This window comes from Erpetoichthys calabaricus, chromosome 13, assembly GCF_900747795.2.
Source record: "Erpetoichthys calabaricus chromosome 13, fErpCal1.3, whole genome shotgun sequence".
Classification (NCBI taxonomy): Eukaryota; Metazoa; Chordata; class Cladistia; order Polypteriformes; family Polypteridae; genus Erpetoichthys; species Erpetoichthys calabaricus.
In genome coordinates this window covers 69,719,060-69,734,199 of record NC_041406.2, presented here as the reverse complement: position 1 = coordinate 69,734,199, position 15,140 = coordinate 69,719,060, and the positions used below count along the sequence as shown (strand labels likewise).

Sequence of the window (15,140 nt, the reverse complement as noted above, 5' to 3'; positions counted from 1 at the left end):
ATTTTGTCTATTATCCATTTAGAGTAGACCACTGTTATTTTTTATAAGGCAGGAAAAATGTACCTGCTTATTTATACCTTCTTTTCAAAATATGCAAGTAATTTAGTCTAAGCTAAAGTGACATTTCAGTTATATGTAATGTTTAGGCAGATCATGCGTCATTACAGCTTTTTGCCCCTCTCTTGTATTTCACTGTGATGGCAACAAACAGAGAAATTATGCATCTAGTCAAAATTATCACAACCTGATGGAAAGGCAGGCAAATAATACAACAAGATTACGGAGATGTAGCATTTGGCTCCCCATTTTAATACGGAGCGGACAACTCCTTGCCAGTTTTGACAGCCAGCAACATGGCTTACCCTTTTAATAGGTCATTTAAGCCGGAAAATTATGTATAGAAGTGATGAAGCAAAGAATGTTAGGTTATATAGCACATTATATTGTGTAAAAGTCAAAGGAGGTTATTCTCAGATGGACTTTTCCAACTTACACCACGTGGCAGCAATTACTATATATTTGGAATAAGTGTTAAGATAATTTAAATTTTGGGCTAAAATATGTGCAAGTACCACTAGTTACTACAGAAATATTATTGATCTTGAAATTATTAAAATTACCTTAGCAAATCACAATTCACTGTCAACACCTTGGGAATTTCTTCCAAACAGAGTGGCAGCATGCACACAAGGACAACTCTGCACAAACAGTATGGTCACACTGACCCTTAATCATTTGCCGGAAGCAATGGAATTTCATTCTTTTATCAAAGGACATAAAGGAGATTGACATCATTAACACTTTGCTATTTAGAAATACTGAATAGCATAGAATAAAACTAAGATAACTTGTGCAAAGAAATTGCACAACATGGCCTAAAAGTAAAGATGACTACAGGGCTTCCTGTACCATAAACAAGACTTGACCTACCATACCATAAAACGTTTACAATTTTCAACCAAGACGTTACTATAGGTAAAATGTTTTAATTGTTCACAACAAAGAAATTAAACATGATACAAATTAGACAAAAGGTTTTGTGTAGTTACAAATTTAATCAATAAATCAACACACAAATATACGACTGAACAAAATTTAACTTTATGGCAATTAATAAGGTAAATGATTACATGTTTATTACTGCAGAAATGTAAATGTGCACACCAATTGGATTAAAAAAAAAAAAAAAATTAAACATCTTGTTTAGGAACTCTTCACTGTAATCTTACTTGTACGAGTTGGCTTTGTGTTTGGGAAGGAATGTAAAATTGGGTGGTACTGGTCCCAGCAACATTTCACTAAATAAAAAGAAAAGAACAAATTATTGGTATCTGGTAAAAATACATAACAATATTGCTATAGTTATTTGCTCTTCCAGAATGTGCACATTGTTTTTATCCAAAGTTTTTTTCTGGTATTCATTCAAATACGGAAATTTTCCAAATTAGCATACTTGTGAACAAAATGAAGAAATATATCCAGGCAGTTGATGTAAAACATTAAAGCATCCTTAATTACGAAGCACTGATGCTCATGGAAGTGGGATAACAATAAGAGACTTTGGCAATGGGGACTTAAGTCTTCATTCAACTGAATTATTGTATATTGTGTCAAAAAGGAATCTGTGTCTCAGTAGGCTTTTACAGAGAGACCAGGGGCCTCATGCATAAACGGTTTGTACGCACAGAAGTGTTGCATACTCCCGTTTCCATGCTCAAATCGCAATGTATAAAACCTAAACTTGGCATAAAGCCACACACATTTTCACGCTAGCTAAATGCTTGGCGTACACAATTCTCTGCTCGGTTTTGCAAACTGGCGGCATCCAGCGTCGAAAGCAGTGCTCTTGTTCAAGTGTGATTTCTTTTTTTAGATGCACATCACTGACAGGGCTTTATAAATACACTGAAATTAACCGCACATTGTTCATTAGTTTAAGGCATCTGATTGAAATTAACCTGTAACAATATCATGGTACACAGAATGGCCAAACTATTCCAAATACCATAGCTGCTTTAGCGTTGTTCCTCACAATGCACTACTCAGACTATTTATCCCACTGTATCGGAGTGTGGAAAACCACACGGCTGTACAGCAGCTGATCAGAAAGAGGATTATCAGCATACAGCATAAAGCACACGCTGCCTCAGCCATGAACACAGTCTATTGAACTGCTCTCAAACGGCAAATGCTTCAGAGCCTTTCCTGTAGGGACATCGCGGTTCAGAAACCGTTTCATCCCAAGAACTATAAACACACTCAGTCCATCAAGTGCTCCTTGTTGAACTGTTTGTACTTATTAGTACAATTACCTCAATGTAAACTTGTGATATAGTTTATAAAGTGGCTCAGGGTGTGCATTATTAAGCTTGTATTTACATATAATGACATTTTTAAGATGAAATGCAGCAAAATGTTTTTATATTATACATATAACAATATAGATTAAATAATTACTAATGTTATTTAAATCTATATTGTTAATTAAACGTGAGGACATGCTGTCGCAGTACTAGCAAGGAGCTGGCGCTCTGTTCACGGATTGTTCTTGCTGGGGCTGGCACAACACTCGAAGGATAGATGGATAGAATAATTAACCATGTACTACGAAGATATTTCAATGTTCCTTAAAAGTTTTGAAGAATCTGCGTTCTAAGCTTACAGATGGCTTAACGTCTATTACAGAGCTGATTGTGTGACGATTGGTTACTTGGTGAAAGGAAAGAAAGGACAGGAATTGGAGGTTAGTATGTTTGAAAGACAGTACTTCTGTAATAAATTATTTCATCAAAGGTCGCACATAGCGCAGTAAGCATCTTGTGTGAGGCAGTCTCAGGACAGGGCGCCAGCTCGTCACTATCACTGTGCCACAGTGTTCCCATGTTTAATAACATGCATTAACTCCTATCATCATGAAAATTATATCAAGTATACATCTCAGTATTTAAATTATTCAGAGAGTTGTAATATCATGAATGTAATGAATTCTGCGTCCAGTCGGAGGTAGAGAAAGCCCGTTTAAGAAGCATGTAGTGATTCACACACAGAGCACATTGAAGAACACATACAAAACAAAACATTTAACATGCTACTTTAGTTACGATGGTACTTGAGAAACTAGTAAATTAAACGATTTAAAGATGAAGTTTGATGTTCTACGTTAATGACAAAATAAACTGTGTGATTAAAGTGGAAATTGAGAGTAAAGTGGACATTTAGCTTTTTCTCACTGTGTCCCTATTTTTTTTTTTCTTTTCTCTGTAACCTAATAAACTTTCATATGACACTCAGATGGTGGGCTACGACTCGCCTTTTCACGCCGACTGATATGACAACTTTTTTTTTTTTTTTATTTGAAGCACTTTGTGAACTTGAGCTTTCGAGTTTCTCCGACAGTCTGTCACTCGATCAGCTTCCTTTTGTTGTTTATACCACTGTTTAAACCAACAAATAGCAAGTTTTTCCTTGCCTCCACTTGGCATTTGCTTAAATTCTTATATTTCCCCCCCATGCTTTTGCCATTGCCTTTTCACAGAATGCTGAGCTTAAGGGCTATTTATATTGTTTTGCATATTCAAACAGCCGTAATTCTGGGAGGAGACTGGGAGGGACAGCAGGTGTGTGCACGTGCGTTACTTTTCACGCTGACCAGGATTTATGTAGTGGAAGAACGTGGAAGTTGGCGTTCGCACAGATTTATGCATCTGGATTTTTTTTGTGCGTATGCACATTTCTGCTTTTGTCCTTATGACATCTTTTAGTGTGAATTCTACGCACGGCATTATGCATGAGGCCCCTGGACATCACAATAAAAACACAGCAAACAGGTATTTGAAGTAATTGAGTCTGGTGTTTTGCTTGTTATGAACAGTTCTTTAACAATGCCTTCTGTTCCATCTTGTCTTAACCATACAATTGTTGAACCTCTGCTCAAAATGACCATTCTTGACACCTTTCTCAATAATTTCTGCCGTCTACTTGACCATTTCTTCCTAAAATCCTTGACAAAGTTGTTTTGTCAAGGTTCTATCCCTTTCTTGATCTACTGTAAATGTGTGTCTTAATAAGTTTCAGACTATTTCACTGCACTGAATCTGGTCTACTGACAGTGACAAATGATCTGCTGATAATAGCTGATTCTGGGAGCTGTGCTATGTTAATTCTGCTGGAACGGAGTGCAGCATTCAACATGGTTCATCATGACATTCTTTCACTGTAATGGGTCCATGGCTTTGGAACAGCCTGCCCCTCCAAACAGCACAAGTTCCCACAAATGATTATTTTAAATCAGTTAAAAATTTAAGTTTTATTTACTACCTTTTAGGTCACATTGGCAGACTAGCATAACTTTATACTTTTAACCGTTTTATAACTATATGTATTTTTATGCCTGTTAACAGTTGGGCGTTGCTCTTAGATGTGTGTTTTTGTATCCTTTTATTCAAATGCATTTACCGTATATATAAATATAGTTCTCTTGCATATCAGCGCATGTTCCTAATCAATCTCTCTCTCTCATGCCTACACGACCACACCGTAATACCAGAACTATTCCGAAGCAACATTTGCACTGATTTGTGTTTTTTGTATACATCTTTATCATAAGAGCATCCCTTATCTACGATGGAGAGTTCAATCAGAAGAAAATATGAAGCTGGTTTTAAAATAAACATCGTTGAAGCAGCGAAAGAAATGGGTAACTGCGCTGCTGCAACAAAATTCAATGCGTCTGAGAAACGGTTGAGAGATTGGAGGAGGCAAGAATATGTAAAAAAGAAAATTTTGAATAGCCGTATAATTTGGGGTCTGATTTTATGATCGATTTTTTGGGTTTCAAGACCTGACTTATACGCGAGTATATACAGTATGCATTTTTACTTTTTCTTATTTGTTGTTAACAGAGTGCTATATTGAAAATTAGATTTTTATTCTTGGACACCTGAACCTGGAACTAAGAATGGAGGGGTTAAATTTATCTGAAAGAACATACTTTCCTGAGTACGTGCTTTTTTACATAGGTCTTTCAGATTTAAGTGTTGTGACCTTGTTATTCTACTGCTTCCATCTGAATAATCCTGCTTTTTCTGCCAACATGAAAATCTGCAAATGGCTCTTGGTACAAGATTCTTGAGGCCGATCCTTCACTTAGCTGTGAACCACCAAATCTCACTGAGATTGCAAAGTCAGCAAACCAGCTGCTGAGAGTAGGAAAAGCTGCAAGGATCTGTGGTATCCGATGTGAACTTCTCCAGGCTGGTGGTAAGGCTATCCTCCTGGCATTGCAGGCAATCTTTCCTTCCGTTTAGAAGACAGGCATCATCAGAACTGACGGGAAATCGGGACTCGTCGTCCCTATCTGGAAAGGGAAGGGTGATATCCCCCTATAGTTGCCAAAATCCAGGCTAACACTGCTTTTCTATACCAGATAAGATCCTTGCTAGGGTCATCCTCAATAGAATCTGTGATCATTTGCTCACCTACCAGCGACTGGAGCAGTCTGGTTTTACGCCTAAGAAGTCTACCATCGACTGCATCCTCGCACTGAGGGTACTCATTGACTGCAGACGTGAATATTGGCCGGGTTTCTTTGCAGCCTTTTATATACTCGCTGTGAAGCACGCCAAATATCAGCAAAGTTTCTTTGCAGCCTTTGTTGATCTTCATAAAGTGTTAATTTCAGTTGATCGAGCTGTCCTGTGGGACATCCTCAGACCTCATTGGATCACCGCCAGGTTGCTGGATATCATGGCTGGCCTGTACATTGGTATTGGGAGTGTTGTACAGAGTGGAGGCAGAACCACTGCGTTTTTCCTCATTTAATTCTGGGGTGTGTTCTTGCTCCTACCCTGTTCAATGCTTGCATAGACTAGGTGTTGTGGGGTATCTGTTGATGAAGAAAGATTCACTGATCTTGACTTTGCCAACAATACTGTGATCTTCGCAGAGTCAATAAAGGTTCTGATTGGGGCTTTCGAGAGACTGAGTAAGGAGTCTAAGTGTCTGGGCTCGCAAGCGTCCTGCACAAAAACCAAGATTCAGGCCTTTAATAGCCTCTTCGACACAGCCATCAGCAGTGTGTCCATTTGAGGAGAGTGTATCGACCGCATAGAGAGGTTTACTTGCCTCGGCAGCAACATTCATGTCTCTGGTGCTTCCTGTTTTCCTATATGGTTGAGAGATATGGACGCTATCTAGTGACACAAGACAAAGACTGGACTCCTTCGCTGGTTTGACTTTGTGTCAAACGAGCAGTTGCTCAAGGAGTCCCGAATGAGGTACATTTACCTGCATCATGACGGAGTGTCAGTTACGGTACAATTCCCTAGGGGTGATCCGGCTCACAGGATCCTCCTTGTTGAGGACCCGAGCAGCTGGAGCAGGCCAAGGGGATTCCCACGTAACACCTGGCTAAGGCAAGTAGATGGTCATTTCAGGAGGGTGGGACTGGACCACATATCTGTTCAGTGGGATGGCTTGCCAAGCTGTTTCATCAGGTGGCGGGTGCAGCAACGCGCTGTACCAGTGTGTGCTCCTCGACCTGACCTAAGCCAGTAGAAAATCCGACCAACTTAGTACAAGATCTATTAAAACTAATTGATATAATGTTAGATTTCGCTCTAAATTGATATTTCTTCCTTGGACAGTAGAAGCACTGGTTTTCTTTTTGCAGAGTACTTCTGTATGTTGATTAAATACCAGTTTACAGTCTTTGCTTGTCCTAAACATTTACAACTTTAAACACTCCCTTAGTTAAAAATATCTCCACCTTGTGCAAGATGCACTATATGGCCAAAAGTATGGGGACATCCCTCCAAATGATTTTTTATCCAAATTATTCATCATCAATGTAGCCGAATTTTTAGCCGCAGCCATTGTTCACAAGGGGATATAAGCCACAAGGGTGCTTCCTGCCTTAACATTTAAGAAATTTGGTGATGTACAGTCATAGCTTACTTTAATGCTACTGTGTTTCCAAAGTCCTCAACCTGGACAATCATCTTGGCCTAGAACACTATTTAAAACAAATAATAAAAATACTCTTCCTGCCTCAGTTTGAATCTCTAAAAGTTTAACAGGCAGAATTTAGCTACTGTTCAAGTAGTATAAAATTTGTTTCGCTATTATGACAGTCATAAAACTATAAACCATGCAATATATACAGTTGCTGTTGTAGGCTTAACATTAAAATAAAGTGATATAAATGATTAATATAAAAAATAAAAATTGCCATTGCTATAGTTTTTATTTCAACTAAGGATATAACCAAAAATAATCATCCATAATCTTTAAACATTTAGTTTTATACTATTTTGTAGATGTCTTAAGAGGTTCTATTCTTCAAACTGAGAAAACCTGCCCACCCAAAAAGTTACATTTTTAACTTAATGTGTGTTCTATTAAAAGATTTTCTTAATTGCTCTTTTCATAATCTTGAACTAACTTGTACTATATTATCTGAAAGGCAAAGTGTGATATTTTCAGTTTAATGTTATTATTAGAGTCCCTTGAACTTGAAGTTGTAAATACTATAGTATGGTATACTTTGGTTCTACCTTAACATGCATTCATTTTAAGGGCAATTCGTTTGTTACATAGTAATTCTTGCCTGATTTTGATCCAGTCTCCAACATGCTGGCTTGCCATCAAAGTCTCCAAATAATCTCTTGCAATGTAGAATGGTGGTCTTTCATTGATTTTTTGTGGCAAACGTTCCAAAAGTCCAACTGGTATATACCTGAAAATAGAGTACCAGGGAAGATAACACAGATTAAAAAAAAATATTCTGTACACAATTATTTCTGATTGAAACAATGTGCTGTTAAATGCAATTTCATCACTAGGAAATAAAATTCTACACTTTCTTTTTTATATACAGGTTCTAAACTTATGACTGCAAAAATAAAACTGGCAAATTGTACCTACCTGCATAAAAATGACAGCCATTCAAGCATGAACCTTCTACTTTTTTCAACCCCTTGAGTGTCAGCTCCCCAATGTTCCAGACCAAAGCTGGTAAACTCTTTCAGAATGTCAAATCTTTCAGTGGCTGAAATGTCCCAATGTCTTTGTTCCTTTATCTCAGTAAAAATCCATGGCTTAATTAGAGCACCCCTGAAATAAAAAGTCCCTTATATCAAACTGGCAATAGTAGTAGGAAATTAATATTATAGTTAGAAATTGTGGAAAAGGATACTGATACTGCAATGCTGTATTTCAGGACAATGTCAGATACCAATGAACATGTAATGGAATGAACTGAAAATGCTGCAATAAATTACGGCCACTTGTATTAACTTTCAGCTTTAAAATGTGAAAATCAAATTATGCAGTTTTCTTTATTGTTGAATGAAATAATGACATTTTGAACTAAGTTAATGTTATTCTTGTTTTATTTGCCGATTTTTGAAATTTTGAGTTTATGTTGGACAGCTTCCCACATAACCACACTAATTTTTTTTTTTTTTTTTTAATTTTTATTTTGTTGACCAGCAGACCGTTATATATATAAAAAAAAATAAAAATAAAAAAAAAACACCTTTTCCAAACTAACCAAAACACATTAAATTTTAATAAAATAAAATAAAAAAACTTTTCTAAATAAAAAAAAAAAAAAATATATATATATATATATATATATATATATATATATATATATATATATATATATATATATATATATATATACATACACGTACGTATAGTATAAAAAAATGTATTAAAGTATATGTATAGTTTAACATTCAGGTGCATTCAAAAACAACCATTTGGAAAGTTGGGGCATTTTAAATTTTTTTTATAGCAAAGAATGTTATATTTTGCTTATTAAATTTTTTTAAAAAGCAATTCATAATTAAAGTCTCTGAGAATGTTTCTCAGATTTAATATTGAACAGATTGAAAAGTCAACAAATGCTTTTCAGTGGAGGTTTTTGAAATTCAAAAATATACACAATGCACTCTATTTGAGATATCTCAACAAAAACAGAATTTTTCCAACAAATTTCCTTGAAGAATAAGTGGATCACATTTAAACAAAAATTGGTCTGATCGATGGGAGTCAAGTTGTTTTATCCAGACTGACACACAGACAGATGACAGCAGGTGCTTTTTGCATTATACGCCAATGCACTTAATAACACAGATTCTACAAGATAGACATGACATACTTGATTAAGGTTTCTACAAGCAAAAAACTTATGATAATATGCACCTGTTTTTCCTTTTGCAGATGCACTCAAATGCAGCTCATCTTTACCTCCACATAAATTTCTATCTACATAATTTCTCATCTGTTACCCAGTAAAATATGTCAACATTTACCTTGGATTAATACTTTCTACCGTACTCCATTTAATTATAATGACCAGTTTTCCTTCCCTCAAAATGCCTGCATCTCCATGTGTTATCATACAGGCAGATTAAAGAACACACTGCTTTGCAGTGCTTTCTTAAGATATTTTTTTCTAACATAAAATGTCATATGTCACATTAAAATACAAAAAGGTATCTATATATTGACTGTAGTTTCACAACACAGAAAAAATGTTCAGATTCAGTGCTTTGAAATAATACTTTCACAGTACATCTCAAAGAATTAACCAAGTACGTGGATTAACACAAACATTGTGGAATGCTTTCACTTAATGATGTGAGGAGTATTATGGCTGTTGTAATCAGCTTCATGAGTGCAGACTGACCAGTCTTTCTACACTTAAACAGAGGCAAGATCAATCCTTTGGCAAAAAAACTTTATGACAACGCATCATGCTCAGTTTTATATTAAATTTATTCACCACTTTTCAAACTGCAGAGAACACGGCACAAAACTCATATGGAGCTGCAGCCAAAATAGACAGACAGACAGATAAGAACAGTGAAATACATTTCAAGTGTTGTGCTTACCTTGCAATCATAACTCCTGAAACACTTGTCTTTCTAGCACTTATCACATCTTCATAGGACAGGATATCACCATTCCCTGAAAACGTGGACATGATACTTTACTACAGTAATATGCAACGCACCTTATTCTTCAAGTAATAAGTATCTATACTACCAGCCAAAAGGTTTACAACACCAGTTGGAATGCAATGAATGACCTAAAACAGTGAAAAGGTAAGCAGTAAACTGCTAGAAGTTTTAATTCAAAGTTTATGTCAGCAAAAACAGAAAAAAAAAATGATTAAGTTTAAAGAAAAACTGCGGTTTTCTAAAACTTTTGACCGGAAGTGTATCCCTGCAACTTAACACAGAGGATATTTCCTAATTGTAAAATATCTTTGAATATGTAGTTTAAATATAACATCACATAAAGGTCTGCAATCCCTTGTTTACAATTCTGCAATTCAAAAAATTATAAATGAAAAATTAAAAGGAAAAAAAAAAAAAAACAAACAAACAAAAAAACACACGTTTTGGGGCCAGATATAAATTAAAATCTGTGTAAATCTGGTTTTGGATAAAGGACCTGTACCATTTTTCATACCAAAACTAGAAAATAATAACTACTTCACTTGGCCAGCATTTCTCCTACAAGGCAGTGTGTCAAAGACACTTTAGTTTATACTCTAAGAGTTGAAATATTTTTTTTTTTCTACCTACGGTGTAAGATTTAATACATAGATATGGGAAGAATCATACAAGTGCATTCTATTTCAAAATACTTCATCTTCGAACATACTATATGGTACTGACATATATATTATTTGACTCTAGGCAGACCAGACAGCTATGTCACCTTCAAGTACATCCAATGGAGTCTATGCTTATTTTAAAATGAGTAATTTGACCTTTTAAAAACTGGCTAAAACATGTTTTTGCACTACAATTCCTTGTACATGGCATTTGCATCTCAATATCAGCAAAACTAAGGAACCAGTTATACTGACTTTCGCCACACCAAAGAGCCTCTCTGTCCAATCACTATTCAAGGAGTGGATGTAGAAGAGGTGCACACCTACAAGTACTTAAGGGTCCACCTCAATGACACATTGCACTGGTCTCGAAACACAGAGGAGCTATATAAGAAAGGGCAGAGCAGGCATTTTTTTCCCATTGGGAAACTGCATTGCTTTAACAGAGGTAGTGACATCCTTCACATCTTCTATAACTCTGTGTTGGGCAATGCAATTTGCTATGCTGTGGTGTGCTGAGCTGGTGACATTACTTCAAGAGAGGTCCACCAAATCAACAAGCTAATTAAAAGGGCAGGCTCAGTTATGGGATGCAATCTGGACTGCCTGGAGGTAATAGCAGAGGAAAATAATTAAAACCGACTGCCATTATGAAAAATACTACACATCCTGTTCATGACACATTAACACAGAGTACCTTCATCCAGCAAATTATTAAGAAGAAGAAACAACGCTACTGGGGCTCCTTTGTACTGACAGCAACAGTTTTCTTCTGTTCAAGTGTTTCTGGTGTGTGGTCAGACCATAGCGTGTGTGTGTGTGTGTATATATATACAGGTGTGAAAAACTATTTGCCCCCTTCCTGATTTCTTATTCTTTTGCATGTTTGTCACACAAAATGTTTCTGATCATCAAACACATTTAACCATTAGTCAAATATAACACAAGTAAACACAAAATGCAGTTTGTAAATGGTGGTTTTTATTATTTAGGGAGAAAAAAAAATCCAAACCTACATGGCCCTGTGTGAAAAAGTAATTGCCCCCTGAACCTAATAACTGGTTGGGCCACCCTTAGCAGCAATAACTGCAATCAAGCATTTGCGATAACTTGCAATGAGTCTTTTATAGCACTCTGGAGGAATATTGGCCCACTCATCTTTGCAAAATTGTTGTAATTCAGCTTTATTTGAGGGTTTTCTAGCATGAACCGCCTTTTTAAGGTCATGCCATAGCATCTCAATTGGATTCAGGTCAGGACTTTGACTAGGCCACTCCAAAGTCTTCATTTTGTTTTTCTTCAGCCATTTAGAGGTGGATTTGCTGGTGTGTTTTGGGTCATTGTCCTGTTGCAGCACCCAAGATCGCTTCAGCTTGAGTTGACGAACAGATGGCCGGACATTCTCCTTCAGGATTTTTTGGTAGACAGTAGAATTCATGGTTCCATCTATCACAGCAAGCCTTCCAGGTCCTGAAGCAGCAAAACAACCCCAGACCATCACACTACCACCACCATATTTTACTGTTGGTATGATGTTCTTTATCTGAAATGCTGTGTTCCTTTTATGCCAGATGTAACGGGACATTTGCCTTCCAAAAAGTTCAACTTTTGACTCATCAGTCCACAAGGTATTTTCCCAAAAGTCTTGGCAATCATTGAGATGTTTCTTAGCAAAATTGAGACGAGCCCTAATGTTCTTTTTGCTTAACAGTGGTTTGCGTCTTGGAAATCTGCCATGCAGGCCGTTTTTGCCCAGTCTCTTTCTTATGGTGGAGTCGTGAACACTGACCTTAATTGAGGCAAGTGAGGCCTGCAGTTCTTTAGACGTTGTCCTGGGGTCTTTTGTGACCTCTCGGATGAGTCGTCTCTGCGCTCTTGGGGTAATTTTGGTCAGCCGGCCACTCCTGGGAAGGTTCACCACTGTTCCATGTTTTTGCCATTTGTGGATAATGGCTCTCACTGTGGTTCGCTGGAGTCCCAAAGCTTTAGAAATGGCTTTATAACCTTTACCAGACTGATAGATCTCAATTACTTCTGTTCTCATTTGTTCCTGAATTTCTTTGGATCTTGGCATGATGTCTAGCTTTTGAGGTGCTTTTGGTCTACTTCTCTGTGTCAGGCAGCTCCTATTTAAGTGATTTCTTGATTGAAACAGGTGTGGCAGTAATCAGGCCTGGGGGTGGCTACGGAAATTGAACTCAGGTGTGATACACCACAGTTAGGTTATTTTTTAACAAGGGGGCAATTACTTTTTCACACAGGGCCATGTAGGTTTGGATTTTTTTTCTCCCTAAATAATAAACACCATCATTTAAAAACTGCATTTTGTGTTTACCTGTGTTATATTTGACTAATGGTTAAATGTGTTTGATGATCAGAAACATTGTGTGTGACAAACATGCAAAAGAATAAGAAATCAGGAAGGGGGCAAATAGTTTTTCACACCACTGTACATACATACATACTGCATGTATGTATGTATGTATGTATCTGTCAAATGATACAAAGAGTACACGACACATGTTTCACCCTTATTGGGGTTTGTGAGGTGTATGCACATTTGTATCCCCTTAAGGGGATTGAACCTCTAACACCAGCGCCTGAGATGAAGCCTCTGATGTTGCGCCATGGCAGCTGGTTCGCTTATTTGATAAGGTGAAGATCAGAGTATTACTTTATTAGGTCACCGTCTAATTATTTGGGTGGTTACCTACCAGGTAACACTTGTGGTTGACCAGCCAGTTGGCAAACATCCGCCATGTTCTCTCAGTTGCGAGAAGCAGATCATAGATATGTTGTACAGTATCTGCCAAAGAATACAAAAAGAGTACACATGTTTTGCCCTTATTTGGGGCTTGTCAGGTGTACGCACTTTTGTATTGTAAGGGTATACATACACAAATAGATATAAAATATACACATTATGTGTGTGTATATGTAATTATTTGTTTATTTAATGAGCTTTTGTAAAATGCCAAAAATTCCCCCTGGCTACAAATAAAGTTATATCTATTTCCCTAAATTCAAATTTGTATGGATAATAAAGATTAGCTACCTGTTACAAAGTACAACATAATGCAGTTAATTCAGACAGAGTGCCACCAAGAGCACTGAGGTCATCTGGACAACTGCTCCTTGTAGTGCCATGATCTTGGCTGAAGTCTAGGGGAGACAGAGCTTTTTCAGATGTTGCTCCTAGGCTTTGGAATGACTTGCCTCTGCACATCAGGTCTTCATCCTCAATTTGAGGTTTTTAAAAGTTGGCTTAAGACCTACTTGTTTTCTTCTGTCTTTCATTGTGTATGATGGGATTGTGGTTTACAACTTATGGTTTACAAATCCGGAATAGTTTACCAAAACTGTGCTTCTCCTTCAAATTTTGGATGACTACTAATGCTTCTCTATACCACTTGTGAGATACTACAAGCTACTCCGTTCACTTTGCTCTAAAGCATATGAAACATCCAAGTCAGATTCTAGTACTATTAATGTATCCTGCCTAACATTTATTACAGTTCAGTACAAAACTGTATTGTACCTTAGCACTAGACTTGCTCACGGCACCTGCCATAGGTGGGCACCTTTCTGTCCTGTGAAGGTGAAAGAGAAACTGGCTTATAGTGAAATACTTTCATTTACTTTTAAAGGAAATTTAAATCCCCGATGCTTCTCTGTAAATTGAAGATTTCTGTTTTAATGATTATAAATCATATTGATTTACTTATAAAACAAAATATTTTGTATATACAGTATATATCTGAGAAAGATGATGAAAGACTACTCTGTAACTGGCAATATGTAGTGCTGAATTTTTTTCATAAAATAAAAAAAAAATCTGTTATTTAAAATCAATTCTGTGCATTAGGGCTGTGAGACATTGATAAAAAGAGTTCTGCCTGAACTGATGGTGTTTTGCATACTTTATATTGAACTTTCTCTAAAAGCTGGTACCCACCCAGTACTTGGTATCTGAACTCCATATGAAAAATTATTTCAGCAAGGATACTGCAACACATCCCTCATGACAGCTTTTAAAATTAAAATAGGCATGCCACTTCAGTCTTCAGACAAAACTTCTTACAAGGTTGGACAGCACAATCTTCTGACAAGAGTAGGAGCACTAATCTACGCCATCACTACACGTCATTACTTTTCCTTTCCGAGGCTAATTAGCAGCATAAGAAATTACTGTATTCATCATCCTTCAAAATTTAACTATATATAAAAACAAGCTTTGGGTGACGGGGAAAATATAATTCTTAGTATGTCTATGACTCCAAACATAGTTAACCAGTGAAGGTATAATGCATGGGGGGACAGAGGGGATGTATTCCAAAGATTCATCTTGTATACTATTTAAAAAAAAAAGGAAATTATTTCTTACCAAATAAAGGAACTGGACTGGCTACTTTAGAACAGTAGTCTATATAGTCCCAGTCAGCTAATTTTGTGTACCGTTGTTCCCGTGATCTGCCATGAAGCTTTGGAAGGAAGAAAAGTTGGAGAG

At 36.7% G+C, this 15,140-nt stretch overlaps 1 protein-coding gene across 1 annotated transcript in view; it reads right to left on the bottom strand.

The window, feature by feature from the left end:
• Nucleotides 1-1,097: 1,097 nt before the first annotated feature.
• dus3l (dihydrouridine synthase 3-like (S. cerevisiae)) overlaps nt 1,098-15,140 on the bottom strand; it is a 73,526-nt gene continuing 59,483 nt past the window's right edge. The window contains exons 10-14 of the mRNA XM_028817116.2: nt 15,018-15,114; nt 9,903-9,978; nt 7,924-8,112; nt 7,607-7,735; nt 1,098-1,298 (exon numbers count right to left, since the gene is read on the bottom strand). Of these exons, the coding sequence (XP_028672949.1) occupies nt 1,226-1,298; nt 7,607-7,735; nt 7,924-8,112; nt 9,903-9,978; nt 15,018-15,114 (564 nt within the window). The 3' untranslated portion in view covers nt 1,098-1,225. The remainder of the gene's footprint in view (nt 1,299-7,606; nt 7,736-7,923; nt 8,113-9,902; nt 9,979-15,017; nt 15,115-15,140) is intronic.